The following is a 15,944-nucleotide window of genomic DNA, read 5'->3' on the forward strand; positions in this document are numbered from 1 at the left end:
TCTATTCTATCTATATATATTATATATTCTGTCTATACTAGACAGGCACCAATTATTTTGACTGCAACAGCACATATACTGTTGCAGCTGTGTAATTACACAAGGATACTTCCTCCCCTCATAATACCACATGCCAATTTGGGAAAGCAGCAGATGACCATATGAGATTTCAATGAGACAGGGTTTTCTTTGTTTTTTTATTAAATTAAAACAAATACTCAGACTCCATTAAAATGACTGGAAAATAATGTCAATTAAAGACATAATGGCTATTACATGCCTTAATTAAGTTTATGGTCATAAATGAGTAACTCCTGGAAAAAAAACTATCTGGACTCAGGGCCGGGAATTAAAAGGATATTAACCTCTGGTACCTGAAATAATAATGTTTTACTGAGTTAGTGTAGAAGGCAAAGTTCATGAGGGAATGTAATTTAATGAGTGAAAGAGTGATAAACAAATCGGTTAATGTGTTAAACAAGTTTACAAGTTGCAGTCTTGAAAAACAAATATATCTGTACTTTCTAGTTAATTTTTATGACGAGGTTATTCCTCAAAACTGGATTCAGTCATTGGAGACTTGCACATATGATGCTTTATTCAGCAGTAGGAAAGTCTGTGTCAGGAACCTCTGTAGTAGTCCACAGTCCAGACATACTCTAAAATCCTACCAAAACTGTCTTTGTGACAGACAGAAAGAAGATTCATAATCCCAGCCACTGCTGTTGTGCTGCTGGGCATGTGGTCAGTCAGCTTTCCAGTGGCCTCTGGGTAGAAGTGTTGTTGAGGAGAAGAAAAGCGCAGTGTGGATGCAGAACATGCCTTTCCTTTAGCAGTGCTGGTTCACTCTGGTGCTAGAGTACAGCAGATCCATGCTGGAGCAGGTGGATATGTCTGAAGGAGGCTGTGACCCTGCAGAAAATGTGCAGTGGAGCAGGCAGAGCCTGCAGCCCTGTGGAGAGAGGAGCCCATGCTGGAGTAGATTTGCTGGCAGAACTTGTGACCCTGTAATGGAACCATGCTGGGGCAGTCTGTTCCTTAAGGATTGCATCCCATGGAAAGGACCCATGCTGGAACAACTCATGATGAACAGTAGCATGTGAGACATTCATGAAGAACTGTCTCCTCTGCAAGGGACCTTACACTAAAGCAATGAAGGGCTGTGAGGAGTCCTTCCTGTGAGAAGGAAGAAGCATAAGAGATGTGTTAAGAACTGACCTCAGCCCACATTCCTCATCCTTTTGTGCTTCTAGGAAATGGAGGAGGTGGAGAAAATAGGGAGTGAAATTAAACTCAGGAAGTAAGGAGGGATGGGGGAAGGTGTTTTAAAATTTGAGTTTATTTTTATTTATCTTACTCTGATTAGAAATCAATTAAACAAATTTCCCCAATTCAATTCTGTTTTATTTCAAATGGTAATTAGTGAGTGATCTCTCCCTGTCCTTGAGCCACATGAGCCTTTGGTTCAGTTTTCTCTCCTCTTTTCAGCTGAGAAGTTGGGAGGTGATAGAGTGGCTTTGATGGGCACCCTGCATCCAGCCAGGGTCAACCCACCATACTGGTTACTGAAAAGTGAGGAAGCATCTGCATACACTCAAGATCCCCTCTTCCAGGCAGCTGCATTATGATCACAGTTGTCACATTGTCTCCTCTGGGCAACAAGTAGCACATTTCTTATGTCTGTTCATGTGGGAATAGTAGCAAAGTCTATTCTTCTTTATTTCTTTTTGCCAGCAGACATCTGACATTCTGACATCATGTCAGAACCAGTGGCACAGATAAGGCTCCATGAGATTCATAGCCTGCAGAGAAAGTTTCTCTGTTAGTTCCCTTTAAAAGTTTCTCTTGCACCAACTTTCTACTTCAAGATGAATGATTGATCCAGAAACTAAGAATAAGCAAGTTTTTGTTGCTTTTGAGAAATGCAGACTGCATGTATAGTCTTATCTCATGGTTTCTCTCCACAGAGCATTATGTCTCGTGGCTAGCAACAGGTAGATATAACTCCAAGTTTTGGTAGGTCTGTTCCTTCAAACTGGGTGACTGTTGGCACTGGCAAGATGGAATTTTGCCAAGTTATAATAGCTGATGTAATACTTCTTGCTTACTGTTCCACACATAATATTTTATAGGGAATTGAGATAGTTAAAAAGATGCAGTCCTCAGGAAAATTTTTGCAAATACTGGGTTTTTTTGCTTTGGTCCATTCCAGAAGTGATCTGTTTGGACAGAGCTCTGAGCAGCTTAATCTAGTTGAAGGATGTCTCTGCTCAGGGACATTATTATTATTATTATTATTATTATTATTATTATTATTATTATTATTATTATTATTATTAAAGAGCTCCGCTGTGTTGCAGGGCTGAGTTGGACTAGATAACCTTTAAATGTTCCTTCGAACCTTAACTATTCAAATGATTGGATACCTCATGTTGTGTTGAAGAACATCTAATCTGAATTCGTTCAAAGTATCATTTATGTTTCAAGGCAAAAGTATACAACACCCTAAAACTATTTTTTATATTTAAAAGGCCATTGCATTCCACCATTCTTTATTAAAAGTGATCACAGACACCCAGCTGACAGACATCCTCCACTTGAATTTGCAATGAATGTTTTAAAGGGAGATAGCAAGGGTCACCAACACTTTTTCTCAAAAAAAAAAAAAGTTTCTTTGCCAATCATGGACTGTTAAGAAGTCCTCTGTGGAAAATCAGCAGCCTCTTGTCTCTTTGTGGTTCAAACTATGAATATTCTTTAAAAACTTGGTGAACTCTGGGGGCTTCAAGGTAACAATGATATGGGAGATTGACCTTGTCTTGGACCCAGGAGGATACCAAGCTTCTCTATGATTCTCCTCAGCACAGTGGGAGCAGAAGGAAAATAAGATGGGAAACAAACTTGCATGGGTTGAGATGAAGTCAGTTTAATAAAACAAAAGAGAATCTTGCATGTGTGCAAAAAAGGGGGGGAAAAACCTTTAAATATTTTATTCTTTATTTCCCACCAGTGAATGATATCTAGCCACTTCCTAGGAAGCTAGGCTTCAGCACACGCAGCAGATGCTCCAAAAGGCAAACACCATAGGAAATGAAGGCCACACCTTCCTCCTCCCTTTCCTTAGGTTTTATGCCTGCACAGACATCCTATGATATGGAATACTCCTTTGGTCTGTTTGGGCTGGCTGTCCCAGCTACGTGCCCTCCCAGGATCCTGCCCACCCCCAGGCTGCTGGCCTGTGTGGAGTGGAATGTTGGAGAGAGAGGCTGGTGCTGTGCTAGCACTGCTCAGCAGCAGCCAAGGCACCCTGTTCTGTCAACACCTTTCCAGCTACTAATGCAAAGCACAGCACTGGGAGGACTGTTGTGGGAAAATGAACTCCACCTCAGACAGACCAAACCCAAGTGTAAAGGCTGTAATAGGTGTGTGCAGAAAAATCCCTGGCATTTGGGTGAATTATATTATTTGTGTGACTTACATTATCCTAACTGAGAAGTCAGCCATTTAACTGCATTTGAACAATCTGATTCTGTTTAAAACTCCTTTTATGGTTTCCAAGCATGGTAAAATGTAAATCTGCATCTGGATTACTCTCAAGGCAATTGCAAAATCTCTCATTATGTAAAATGGCCACATTTGGACATCCATAAACCAGCAGACACTAAATGGGAGCAATTAACCTTATAGTGAGTCCAATGGAATGAAATGTCAGAGAGAAGGACAGCGACTCAAGACATAGGAGTAATTTATTAAAGAATCAGAGCTGTCTTGGTTGCCTTGCAGCATGTGCCAGTATACAGGTCACCAAACGATCTCCCTCTACAGAATCAGAATTTCAGGCTTCAGCAACTACTGTATGTATGCTTCCACAGTAGGAGATTGATTATTATGAAACTGCTCAGTATTTGACTTGGTTACAGATAATTTTTCTCTTTTTACAAGTGTCACGGTTTGACACTGGCGCAATGCCAGTGCCCCCGTGAAAATACACCTTCCCAAATAAATGCTGTGAGATATGATCAGGAACAGAGCAGAGCAGGCCCAAGCTTAATAACGAAGGGAAAAAAACTTTATTAAATTACTACTACTATAAAAGACACACACACTAAAACCAGGATGAAAACCTTCCAAAACATTCCTCCTCCCCTCCCCCCCCCCCAATTCCAACAAACCACAGTGAGACACAACTTGGACCCTCAGTCAGGTTGCCACCCTTCAGATAATCAATACTCAGAACATCAAGGGAGACTGGAGTCTCTCCTGTGCCACAGACCCCCTGGAAACACAGGTGCGACCTCTGGTGTTTCCATATCGTACATGGCACTGCCCGGAAAAAATCTGCCATGGTGACACTCCTTTCCATGTCACAGTGCTCTCACCACCGTGCATGGACAGACTGCTCACAGGGTTTATTTTCAAGGATGCTTTGCCAAGGACCAAAGAAAAACAACAGTTCAGTTTCTCATTTTGGGACCACAGTCCCCCCCCCCCATTTTCCCCTGGGGCTGAGGGTCCAAGAACAGAGATCTTCTTCTTCTCTTCTTCTTCTCTGAAGACAGAGGGCATCACCACACCCTCCTCAACTTTCCTCTGTTCACTCCATTCCTGTCACTCTCAGGTGCTGAAGCAGGTCTCTTGGCTCACCACTCCACTGCATCCCCCTAAAAATGCAGTCTCTGATGCAGGAGAATTTGGTTCAGTCTATGGCTATACAAGAAAACTTCAGCCAAGGCCACTCCATCATCTCCTCCCACACTATTATTCATTTCCCCATCTTCTTCTGACCTCTCATTTCCAGGCCATCTCTTCTCCTTCAGATCAAGGAGGAGTAATATTTCACAAAGCTTTCATCATCCAAGAAGGGGTTAAGAGTCTCAAATTCCCCAGACGGCTGGGATCTCTGCCCAGACCTCCAACCCCCACTACTGGGCACCTCCCCCCCCGCCTCTCCTCCTCCTCTGCTGGTGTGTACTGCTGGCACCGTCGCTGTCTCTTTCTCTCTCTCTCCAGAGAGACCCCGGGGTGGGGGGGAACACAAACATCCCAGATTTATCCTCCACCCTTCCATCCGCAGGGGGCCGGCCCGGTTCCAGTCCCTCCACCCTTTGGCCTACCTCAGCCTGGGCCGCATGGCTGCCCCCGCTCCACCCTGCTACCCAGCCTGAGGCTGGGCAGGGCAGAGTCTGCACTCCACACTGACGGGAACCAAATAAAAAGCCTCCCCGCCCTTCCCGCCTGCAACTGCCCTGTTCCCAGAGGCACGCCCACGCCCTCAGTGGTCATTCCAGGTGCCAGCATCCAAACCCGACCACCGACTGGCCTGACCACAACTTCCCAAGAAACTTCACCTCCGTGTCAAACCACGACAACAAGCTACACAAGAAAAATGACCTACAAAATATACTTGTAGGAAAGTGCAGGTGTTGAGAGTCCAAAGTCCAAAAAGTCCTTTTTGTCAACACAGTGCAATCAGAAGCTACAAACACGGTTTGTGTTCCTGATGGATATTCAGAACCTGACAGGAAAACTGTGAATCAGGGAACTTGTGACTAGAGAAGGACCATAGGAGCTGTTTACTGCACAGAAGAGCACCAAGATAGACAAATACATTCGAAATGACTGTTGCTGGCTCTCAGAGGCTGAAGCAACACTTGACACAGATTATCTGAATAGAATTCTTCTTCATAAGATCCACAAAGAGCAAAATCTGCAGGCCCATGTTCCAATAGCAGTATGACGGTACACATATGGCCAATCTGAGAAACTGAACTGCAGAACTGTTCCTCCTTCTGTGATAACTAAAACCTCATGAAAATGAGGTAGGACAAAACTTCTGAGAGTCATTCATTGTACTGCTTGAACTAGGGAAATGTTAAAACATAACCAATAACATAAAAAATACTCTGCACTGTAGATTTGGAAATGTTAGAAACTTAATTCAGTATCTTACTTGCAGTTGCTATGATTTAGCCTTTAATTACAGAGTTATACTTTGTATTTTAATAGAATCCAGACTCAATTACTGCACCGTTACTGTATGGATTGCTTGTTGGAAGCCTGTGTTCAATATTACTTTCCTGCTTCATACAGACCAATTTGAAAATAAGATTATGAAATTTCTCACATCTCTTGTTCCAGTGGTTGCCACTAATGTATTTCAGAGGTATGTTTACTTGCCCAGTTGCTGAGACTGTACTCACTGTGCTGCAGTGTTTGCTTCAGCGTGTTAATTTCCTGGAGTCTTTGTACTTGAGCTATACCTCAATTCCCTGCAATTGATCAAGGCAGTTAAATATTTTTTAGCATGCAGAACTGTCTCTGCTTCAGTTCTAATCCTCTGCTGAGAAGCTTATTATGAAGAAATCTTTCCTATCTTTGACCAGTGAAATTTGGTCATTAATAAATGATGAGGATTATCCTGATGAGGAATTATCCTGATGTTCTGATATTATTCTGATATTTTTCTTGAGAAGTACACAGGTTGATGCCTTTAAAGTACGATTTCTTCTTCATTATCATATTGAAAAAGTAATTAGGTATTCCAAGCCTGAAGTGAACAAGAGTTAAAAGGAATGGAGAATTTTTTTCTAATTTTTTAGCAAATCTAGTAGCTCTTTGTGAATCTCCAAATTGCTGCTTCCACACATTCCAACGATATAATGTGAAACCCTTTAAACGAGATGTGTTTCCTAATTAGAAAACCTATTTAGAAACAGGAACCTATTTAGAACAAAAACTAGAAATAAGTTCAGAACAAAGAGGAAATTTTGTATAAATTCATTTAATTTTTTGTTAACAGAAGGCTCTGGAATTTAACTGTAATTTTTTTAAATTATGGCTCCTGAACAATGTATCTAAAGCAATGCAACAGTACCACTGCGAGCAGGATCTTGCATCTCTTCCTGCGCTGTATCAAAAATTTCCCTCGTTGCTGAATCTAGGGGCCTGTTCTTTTCCTGCAGTTTCTGGTGCTCCACTCCTGTGCTCCTGACACATGGCAATATGGTTAGCATGACTAATGCTATTTAATATGGCAAATAGCTGTTCCTGTGACTGAGTGGTCATGTGTCAGCTCCCTTCCTCCCCTTTATGAGTTCTTGAAGATACCACACACCAGGCAATCTTATCCACCTCCATATCATCCGCAATGTTCCTGGGCACTAGCCCACCTTCTCACCTCCTTACAGCCTTGAAGGTCTTAGGTGGCTGGACAAACAAGTTGTGATGGCTCAGTCACAGAAAAATGAAACGTAACATGACACAGAGAGAGCACTCTGTAAAATGCAGAAGTTACAAGTCTTAAGTGGGACTTGGATCACAGCTGCTTCTGGACAGCAAAACCCACAATCTCCCAGGGGCCAGGGATTCCTCCACTGTTGTCTGCTTCCTCTGAAGATTGACTACAGATTATGATTATTTTATTTACACTGCAAGCCAACCACCCAATCTGCAGAGAGTCCAGGTGATTAAGAAACATGAATTAAGATGTGATTTTAAATTTGGTGCTGTGATACTTATAAAATCATGCTACACTGATACCAGTTACAAAAACATCCTGTGCTACTGTGATAATAAAATTCTACACTATGCTGATAATAAAATGATGTTTTTAAAAAATAGATATTTAATTGTAATTACAATCTAGTGCCATCATTCTGCTGAGGTTCTCCAAAGGAATCAGTTTGTCCTTACAGTTGCAGTTGGTAAGTAGAATTATAGGACAACCATTTTCAATTTAAGATTGAATAGTGTCATCTTAGTGGGGTTGCAATCAGGCGTATTCATATGGAAAATTGTCCTGTTGTGCCAATGAGGGCTTTTGGTCTGTGTCCTGCCTTATAGAGCACAGGAACACAAGGACTGGAAAGAATATGGATAGGAGAGCAGCTTCATTTTAGGTTGAACAGAACCTCCAGATATTTCTGGACCACTGTCTTGCTGAAAGCTGGGCCAGTCTAAATTTGGATATTCAGGGCCCTCTCTATTTGACGTCTCAATTTCCAATAATGGAGCTCTCATTACCACTCTATATTAGTGCTCAACTTCTCCTCACTGTGTGGGAGGCCCTGTTAACTACCCGAAGGTTCTGTGTTGCACTGGAACTCAGAGCAGGAAGGTCAGAATCCTGAGATAATTGCACATTGCAATGTGCAGTTGCAGAAAAAAACCCAAAAACAAACAAACCCAAAAAACAACAAGGAAGAGTGCTTGCACCAAAATGACTCCTTGCACCAAAGAGCTCCCATTTATCCAGTTGAGTTCAGGCTAATGCAAGGTTCTAGACAAAAACCGTGGAGAACCTTGTACTTTTACAGCTGCAACTTTGCCAGAATGTGCAGTTGTCTGAAGAGTAGCTGGGATTGAAGAACATAATTCCAATGGCTACACACTACCTGTGCTCAAAGCAAATATATGATGCTGATCATCATGGTCACTTGAGCCAGAGCTTTCCAGAGAGGCACCAAAAAATGCAAGAAGATGACAAATGGAATGTCTGCAAGCACCCTGTACTCTAAATCCAGCTGGCTTTTTGAAACTGCTTTTGCAAATTCTGCAGGATAACTGTTTTTTTTGATGACAAAACCCTTCAAAATCTGATTTTGAACAGCCCATGTGATTTAAGAAAACTAAAGGTGATTGATGTGAACTTGTTCTTGGAGGCAAAGTGATCATCACAAAAGTAGAATTCAAGAGGAATGTCTGGTTAGGTTTTTTCCGTGCAGCATTAGAATACGGGACAAATTAGTTTGACTTAAATAACTAACACATGCTCACAGTATAAGAATTTCTCCTTACTTGGGAATAAACTAATTGCCAGGAAGATGTCACCCTGGAAAGTAGAATAATCAGAACTTCCTAATAACTTCCTAAAATCAGAACTTCCTATATTTAGTCATACATATGCACAAGAAGGAAAACATTCAGCATTTTCATAGACTGTGGACAACAAATTGATCTCTAATCATTTCCTGGGTATGATTTGTGTGATGCAGCCCTTTCTGAACTATCTGGTACTAGTCACCAGGAAAGAAGTGCCTCAAGAAAGAGAACATTTTTCTGGTTTTTGTTGTTTTTTTTTTTTTTTTTTTTTTTTTTTTTTTTTTTTTTGTGTGTGTGTGGTTTGTTTGTTCTGGATTTTTTTGTTTTGTTTTGTTTTGTTTTGGGTTGGTTTTTTTTTTGCATAGCCTAAAGCCATATTAACCAGAGGGATTATCTGCTTTCTATCCTTCTGTGGCTATCTCAGTGTGAAGGGCTGATCAATACTAAAACTTTTGGACTTGTTTTCCTGGAAGATAACTGTAAAGTTAGACTTGGCAGCACTGCTTGAGTGTCTATTAATACAGAAAGTACTTTGCTCTGCATGTTACTTCTACTTTTTCTTCTTTATCTTAATTTGAAATGCACTGCATGTACTGCAACACTTATTAAACATGGTAATCAGAAGTATGAGAGGAAACAAGACCTTACAAATTCCTTACAAATAGTAGATGCTACTGAACTTCATTATTTAATTAAATTAATATGATGAGGAGTGTGAACACTTAGCACAAATTAGGGACTTGTGTGCAAGGATATGCCTGTATCAAAATGTAAGATTGAAATGTAAGTAGAAACAAACTGTGAAATTATTTCTACTTTAAGAGATGCAGATCTGAGAAGAAGTAGATATTCTATTCAGATGATAACACTTTAGGATTTGTTATTTCACAGAAAAAGTTCATTTTCCTTATGTTTGGCAAACATCCTTATGTTTGGCAAAAAAAAAATGCTAGAAATCTGCCAGCCAGAACTTAAAAATGTGGTCAGAGTTCTAAAAATGACAAAGCCTGTTTCCTTCAAAAAACCATGTGAAAATGACTCAGAGCAGGGACTAGAAGTCCTGCAGTTATAGGTGTAACCTGCATGAGCAGACTGAGACTGGAAAACATTTTGTGCACATGCAAAAATGTTGTGGGCCTTGCAGATTTATATTGGAACAATCTCTGAGATTAGAGAGACAACGGAATTCTTGATTTTACTTCCCTGCTATGCCTCTTTTACAGATTATTCTGTAGGTATTCAGATTATTCATTCATAGGTATTTATCCAGGTTTGGGTTTTCCTAAGGTTGTTACCCTGTACACCCATAGTTCTGATCTCTCACACTGCTGGGGGGCAAGTTAAGAGAAATTCTGAAATATTAGTGAAGCTTCCCTGCATCAATGTGGTTTTGCTCACTTGTCACCTCACAAGCTGCCTGTAAATGCCGGGAAGAGAATGTGGTTCCTCACTGAGCCACAAGGGACAGTATCAGGCTGAGTTTGACTCCTGGGGCTTTCTTGCCCCTCCCATGACTGGCAGAACAGGAATTAGGGAGCTGCTAGACTTCTGCGTAATAAGATCCTTTGAGTTTTATAGAAATTGAGACTCATCTTGCTACAGGGCAAAAAATCTCTCTCATACAAAGGACTTAGAATATACCATTCCTGAATCAGCAGCTACTGGGAGTCTTGCAACCCCTGAGAGACCCAGGTACTAGCCAGTCAAGAAAGAGGACACTGCTAAGGCTCAGGCTGAGAAGTTGCTCTGAGAAGAAAAACTTCTATAGTCAGACAGGATGAATATGCTGAGCAGAGACAGGAGACCAACACTCAGTACGTAAAAAGAAAAAAAATTGCTGATGACAGTAAAAGGAGCATGCAACTTTTCACACAAGCTGATGAAAATGCTGCAGGAAGGAATTACAATTAAAACCTGTACTCACAGGGGAGGAAGTTTGTTCTCAGGTGCTCACTAGAACATACAGACATGCCTATGTTGAGCAAATTGCAAGGACAGTGCCCAAACTCAGGGAGAACGAGGCTTTTTATAGAGAATATGTAGCCAAGAGCAAGGTTAAAAGGGTCCATAAAACCAGATAAAAACTTTGTATGTAAATCTAGTCCATCTTTATTTCATAAAGAAAATTAACTCATGAATATAGTGGAGTCCTTTTTGCCCTCATAATTCATGACTGGCTGTGGGTGTGTAAATACACTTACAGGTATGACATTGGGCTTCAACAATGCCAACAGGGAGCTACACAGGTGTTTGCCAAAATGCATCAGGGCAATACACAGATGACTTGTAGTAATAAGTAGATAAAGGCTTCCTCTTCTCTTCCCTCCACTATTCTGATTATAAAAAGGTTAAAAGAACTCCAACACCCAAATGATTAAAAACAATAGTGCAAAACATGACTGTGCCTGACATCTGCACACCCCTCTCCAAACTGTGCATGACATTGCCTTTCTCATCTTCAAAACAGGGTTGCATCTCAAGTCTAATTTTTGGCCACCCTTCTGTGCAGAAAGCATGTTAGGGAAGACAGACATTAACACTCTGAACATCCCCTCCTTCCTTCTTCTCCCCTCAGTTTTACATGCTGAGCATAATACCATATGATAGGGAATATCTGACTGGTTGGTTGACGTCAGCTGTCCTGGCTTTTGCCATCCCAAGCTTTTGTGCACCCCCAGTCTGCTTGCTGCTGGGGCAGTGTAAGAAGACAAGGCCTTGGCTCTGTGTAAGCACTGCTCATCGGTAACAACAACAACAACAACAAAAAAAAACAAAAACAAAAACCCTGTGTTAATAATGCTATTTTCAGCACAAATAGCACCGTAATAGCTATTGTGAAGAAAATTAACTGTACCCAAGCCAAAACCAGCACATCATATTAGGAACATGTCCACAGCTCCTAGTGAAACTGCAATGTTCTTGTGGAGATTTTTGAACTTAATGAAAAGAGTTCCCCTTCTTGCTCATATCTCTGCATTGATAGACTTGATAAAGCAATGGGAAAATGATGCTTCGCATTAAGGTATAGTTCTGGAAATCTCTGTCACAGATTTGCATTCTTTTATTGATAGGTCTGAATTCTGATTAGCGGAAGATTTTAAAAAATGTAGTTGTGAGGCGTTCTCTAACTCTTCATTTGAAATTGCATTCCACTATGTAGTGTAGACAGAACAAAACTGCAACAAATCTCTCCTGTCACTGATCATAATGTAGAATTGAAGCACCACAGGTCAAGCTGAGTAGTTCTTCTGTTTGCTTACCTTTTTTATTGTGGCAGAGGCCAGAGATAGGCCTGGAGAGATCAGCCTGCAGGTATTCCTATCCCCACTTGAACATCCATTCAGTCCCTCCAGCAATCCCTAAAACCAGTCCAAATCAGCACTAGGATGAGGACTAAAGATAGAGTCAGGCTATCACAGCTGGGCAGACAGAACTTGGGAAAACCTGCTCTAGTATATGTTTACCTTTGGGCAGACGAAGAAAGATTAAAAGAGCAATAATAAGTGGCTGTGACTGTGGTGGCCCAGATGACAAATCCTTCTGGCAACACAGAAGCTGAGCAGCATGATTCACACAAGTATCATCTCTGCATTTGATTTACTATAGCCCTTACCTAGCAATACACACGGGAAAGGTACCTACCGAAAAATACACAACATCCTGTTTGTTTAGCATCAGCCCTAGCCAAGAAGAGGGCTCGATTCCTTTTTTAGGTGCCAGCTGGAACACTCCTACTCCACCACGGATGGGAAGGGAGACGCACAGGTAGCGGTAGTAGATAGTTCAAAGTTCAGACTCTGCAGGTGGTGGCTGCGGCTCCCACGGCAACTCCAGTCGACAAGCGGAGGCACCTAGGAAAGGAACGGAAAAGCGCCTCCGTCCTCCTCACGGCGGCAGCTCCGCTCCCCGCCCATTCGAGGGCGCAGCGGGGAAGCCCCGGCGGATCACGTCGCGCCGGAACGCGAAGCGAGGCTACACCGGCACCGGCACCGCCCCGCGCAGGACCGGCCCTTCCGCACCGCCCCGCCGGTACCTGGCGCGGCCCCGCCCGGCCGCGGCGGTGGGCGGGCCCCGCATGCAGATGCGTCCCCCGCCTCTCCGGTGCGTGCTGAGGTCAGGCTGGGCTGCGCTGCCAGCGCGGAGCAGCGGGGCTGAGGTCGCGGCAGACCCGGAGCCGCGGGGGCGGGCGCGGAGCTACGGCGAGCGCCTGGCTCGGGCCGGGAGCGGCTCCCTCCCGCCGGGGGGCTCGGCGGGGCCCTTCCAGCCGCTGGCAGCAGGAGAGCGGGGAGTGCGCGGAGCGGGGCGCCCGGCCCGCCCCGCCGACCCGCTCCTCCATGCGGGCGGCGAGCGGGGCTGGGGCGCGGGGCGCCGGGAGCAGCGCGCAGCGGTGCTGAGGCCACTACCAGGAGAGACGATGGCCAAATGGCTGAACAAGTACTTCAGCCTGGGCAATAGCAAGACCAAGAGCCCTCCGCAGCCTCCGAGGCCCGACTACCGGGAGAAGCGCAACGGTGCCGGCAGCGCGCCCCGCCCCGAGGGGCCGCCGCACCTCCACCTCCACCACCACACCTCGCCCGGCTTTTCGCGCCGCCGTCTGCGCGACGACACCAGCGACCTGTTCCGCGCCTACCGCGCCCAGAAGGACCGCGACTTCGAGGACCCCTACAGCGGGCCCGGCTCGTCCCTGCGCAAGCTGCGCGCCATGTGCCGCCCGGACTACTCGGCGCCTGAGGACCTGGGCGAGGCAGCCCTCAAGGCTTCCTCCTCCTCCTCCTCTTCGTCGTGCTGCGCCACGCCTCCCACCACCGGCTCCCCGCACCTCTTCCGCAGCCACAGCGAGCGCCGCCCGGCGACGCCACCCGACGTGAAGTACATCTCCCCCAAGCACCGGCTGATAAAGGTGGAGAGCGGCGGTGGAGGCAGCGACGGCGCGGGCAAGAAGCTCAACAAGGGCTCCAAGCAGCCGACGGTTGCTGCCCCCTCTGCCATGAAAGATAAAGTAAGTGCTGTGCTCCTGTTCGCGCCCCTGTAGGCTAGGTAGTAGGGCTGGGGCTACATCAGCCCCTGGCAGGATTTTTGGCGAGGGTATCAGCCACTGTACATCTGGAGTTGCCGCTGTTCTCAGCCATCCTTCATTGGGTGGCCTGGCCCTTTTTAATACTTCAGGTCATGCAGGGAATGTGCAGGAGTAGCACGTGAAGTGATGGTGGCCTGTTCTTTTGGCTTTCAAGCTCACCTTCCTTCCGATGGTGCAGGTTTCACAGGTGTGTGTGGCCTTGCTTTGAGGCACAGTTCACTGTCAGCCTCATGATGGGTACCAAGGCTCTCGGTGAGCCCCTGCAGAACCGGGTGTGAGTCGTTAGGGGAATGCTTGGGGAGCGGTAGAGGCCCTTTGAAAAGCCTTGTACTTGTGACCCCAAGCTGAGGCCTCAGCCCTACTGCATGTGGTATGGGGCAGTCATATATAAAAAATAAACTGTTTTTACGGAGACAGTTTGTCATTTGTATATTTATAAACTTTTTACCTCCTAGTTCAGTGTTAAAGGTGACGTGGTTCAAAGTCCTATGTTACAATGGCATATCAACTTCCATGATTGCTGTGTTTCTGTTTGGCATGTAGCTGAAGCAAATTCCGTAGATACTTGCCCGGTTGCAAACGTTATCTTGTCTTTTACTGGTCATTCACTTCAAATTGTAACAAAACATTCTAGACACAACACTGGAAAATACTGGACTTGGGAACTCAAGTTAGAGAGGCATTAATTGTTTTTTAAGCACAGCACATCCTCCTGCCTGTGTTGGTCTTGTGAGTATAGTTCAGCTTTTCTCATGTATTGGAAATAAAGGTTTCTCTATTTTGTTAATTGGCATTTTCAACTCCAGGATAATAATCACATCACAGGAATTTCAAGTATGTGCTGAATGTTATCAGTCTAAATGATCTATGTGTACACGTTTAAACATGTAACATGGTTGCATTGCCACACTTCCATGACAACTTGATAAATTATATCTGTCCAGGTGGAATTCCAAAGAAATCTTCTTGTGACGGTGATGATATAGGGTGAAAAATCTAGGATTTATTCTGTTATCTTAGTATGTGCTCCTGCTGGAAGCAGCTTCTTTTGTGGAAGTGATTGATTAAAAGTTAGCATCTCACTAAGTTTTGCACTATATGGTACAATCTATTCAGTCTTCTTTAAAGTTCCTACATTGATACTAGGTATCCTCTTTTAAGGAAGGCCTTTCAGCAAAAACAAGTGCTTGGGGCAAAATGTATCTCCTTCTTTTTTAAAAATCACTGTTCAATTTTAGACCCTACTGAAGCAATTTTCATTAGAAAATACATATTTTTTGCTAGGTAGCCTACTGCTTTGTAATGGTCATAAATCTGTTTGCTGCTCCCAAGCCCTTGTTGCAGGTTCTGAAACTTGTAGGCAAAAATTCTCAGCCATATTCGGATTTTTTTCCCAGTTATTGCGAGAGAGAACTATATGTGACAAGAAGGAAATCTGAATATATCTAAGAAATAAAATTGTCCCTGTGCCTCAAAAAGCCAAAGGTGCCTGCCTGCAACAGCATTTGTATGCAACATAGCTTGCCTTTTGTTCAATTGTGTTATTTTATCCCAGCAATGGATAAGAAATCTCTTATTTCACAGCCCTGAAATGTAGAGTTTGACAGGTGAACTTGGTAAGTAGAGATCATAGTGGGCTGGCAGGAAACTGCTTCTCTTCTACACCTGTGATTCACTAAGGAAGAAAAATCAGGAACTTGGTTAACCAAGTGTCTGTAGTTCCATAACGGAGAAAGCAATTGAAAATAAATTCTCTAAGAAAGATACAGTAAGGAAAACAGTAAAGATGGAATAAAACTCCCCAAAGCTAGAGGTCTGCTGCTCAGAAGAATTCACAGACATGCTAAAAACATTTTAAAAACTGTTTTTTTTTATGCTGTGTGTAACATAGCATAAGCTAGTAAACATTTTAGGAATTAAAAAAAAAAACTAAGTGCTGTATAGTTCTGTCTTCATAGAAGTATGTTAATGTTTAATGATCCAATAATGCCTGTTAAATATTTGTGTTTCACTCCAGCATTGCTGTTTCAGTGGGTTTTTTTTATTT

The 15,944-nt window shown here is 43.4% G+C and overlaps 2 protein-coding genes across 2 annotated transcripts in view; one reads left to right on the plus strand and one right to left on the minus strand.

Annotated features, from left to right (window-relative positions):
• Positions 1 to 15,944, minus strand: part of GTF2H2 (general transcription factor IIH subunit 2) — a 459,966-nt gene that overhangs the window by 214,999 nt on the left and 229,023 nt on the right. The window lies entirely within an intron of this gene.
• The window catches only part of SHB (SH2 domain containing adaptor protein B), a 63,774-nt gene continuing 60,700 nt past the window's right edge, over positions 12,871 to 15,944 (plus strand). The window contains exon 1 of the mRNA XM_068176928.1: positions 12,871 to 13,819. Coding sequence (XP_068033029.1) covers positions 12,896 to 13,819 — 924 coding nt within the window. The 5' untranslated portion in view covers positions 12,871 to 12,895. The remainder of the gene's footprint in view (positions 13,820 to 15,944) is intronic.

This window comes from Anomalospiza imberbis, chromosome Z (assembly GCF_031753505.1).
Source record: "Anomalospiza imberbis isolate Cuckoo-Finch-1a 21T00152 chromosome Z, ASM3175350v1, whole genome shotgun sequence".
NCBI classification, from domain to species: Eukaryota; Metazoa; Chordata; class Aves; order Passeriformes; family Viduidae; genus Anomalospiza; species Anomalospiza imberbis.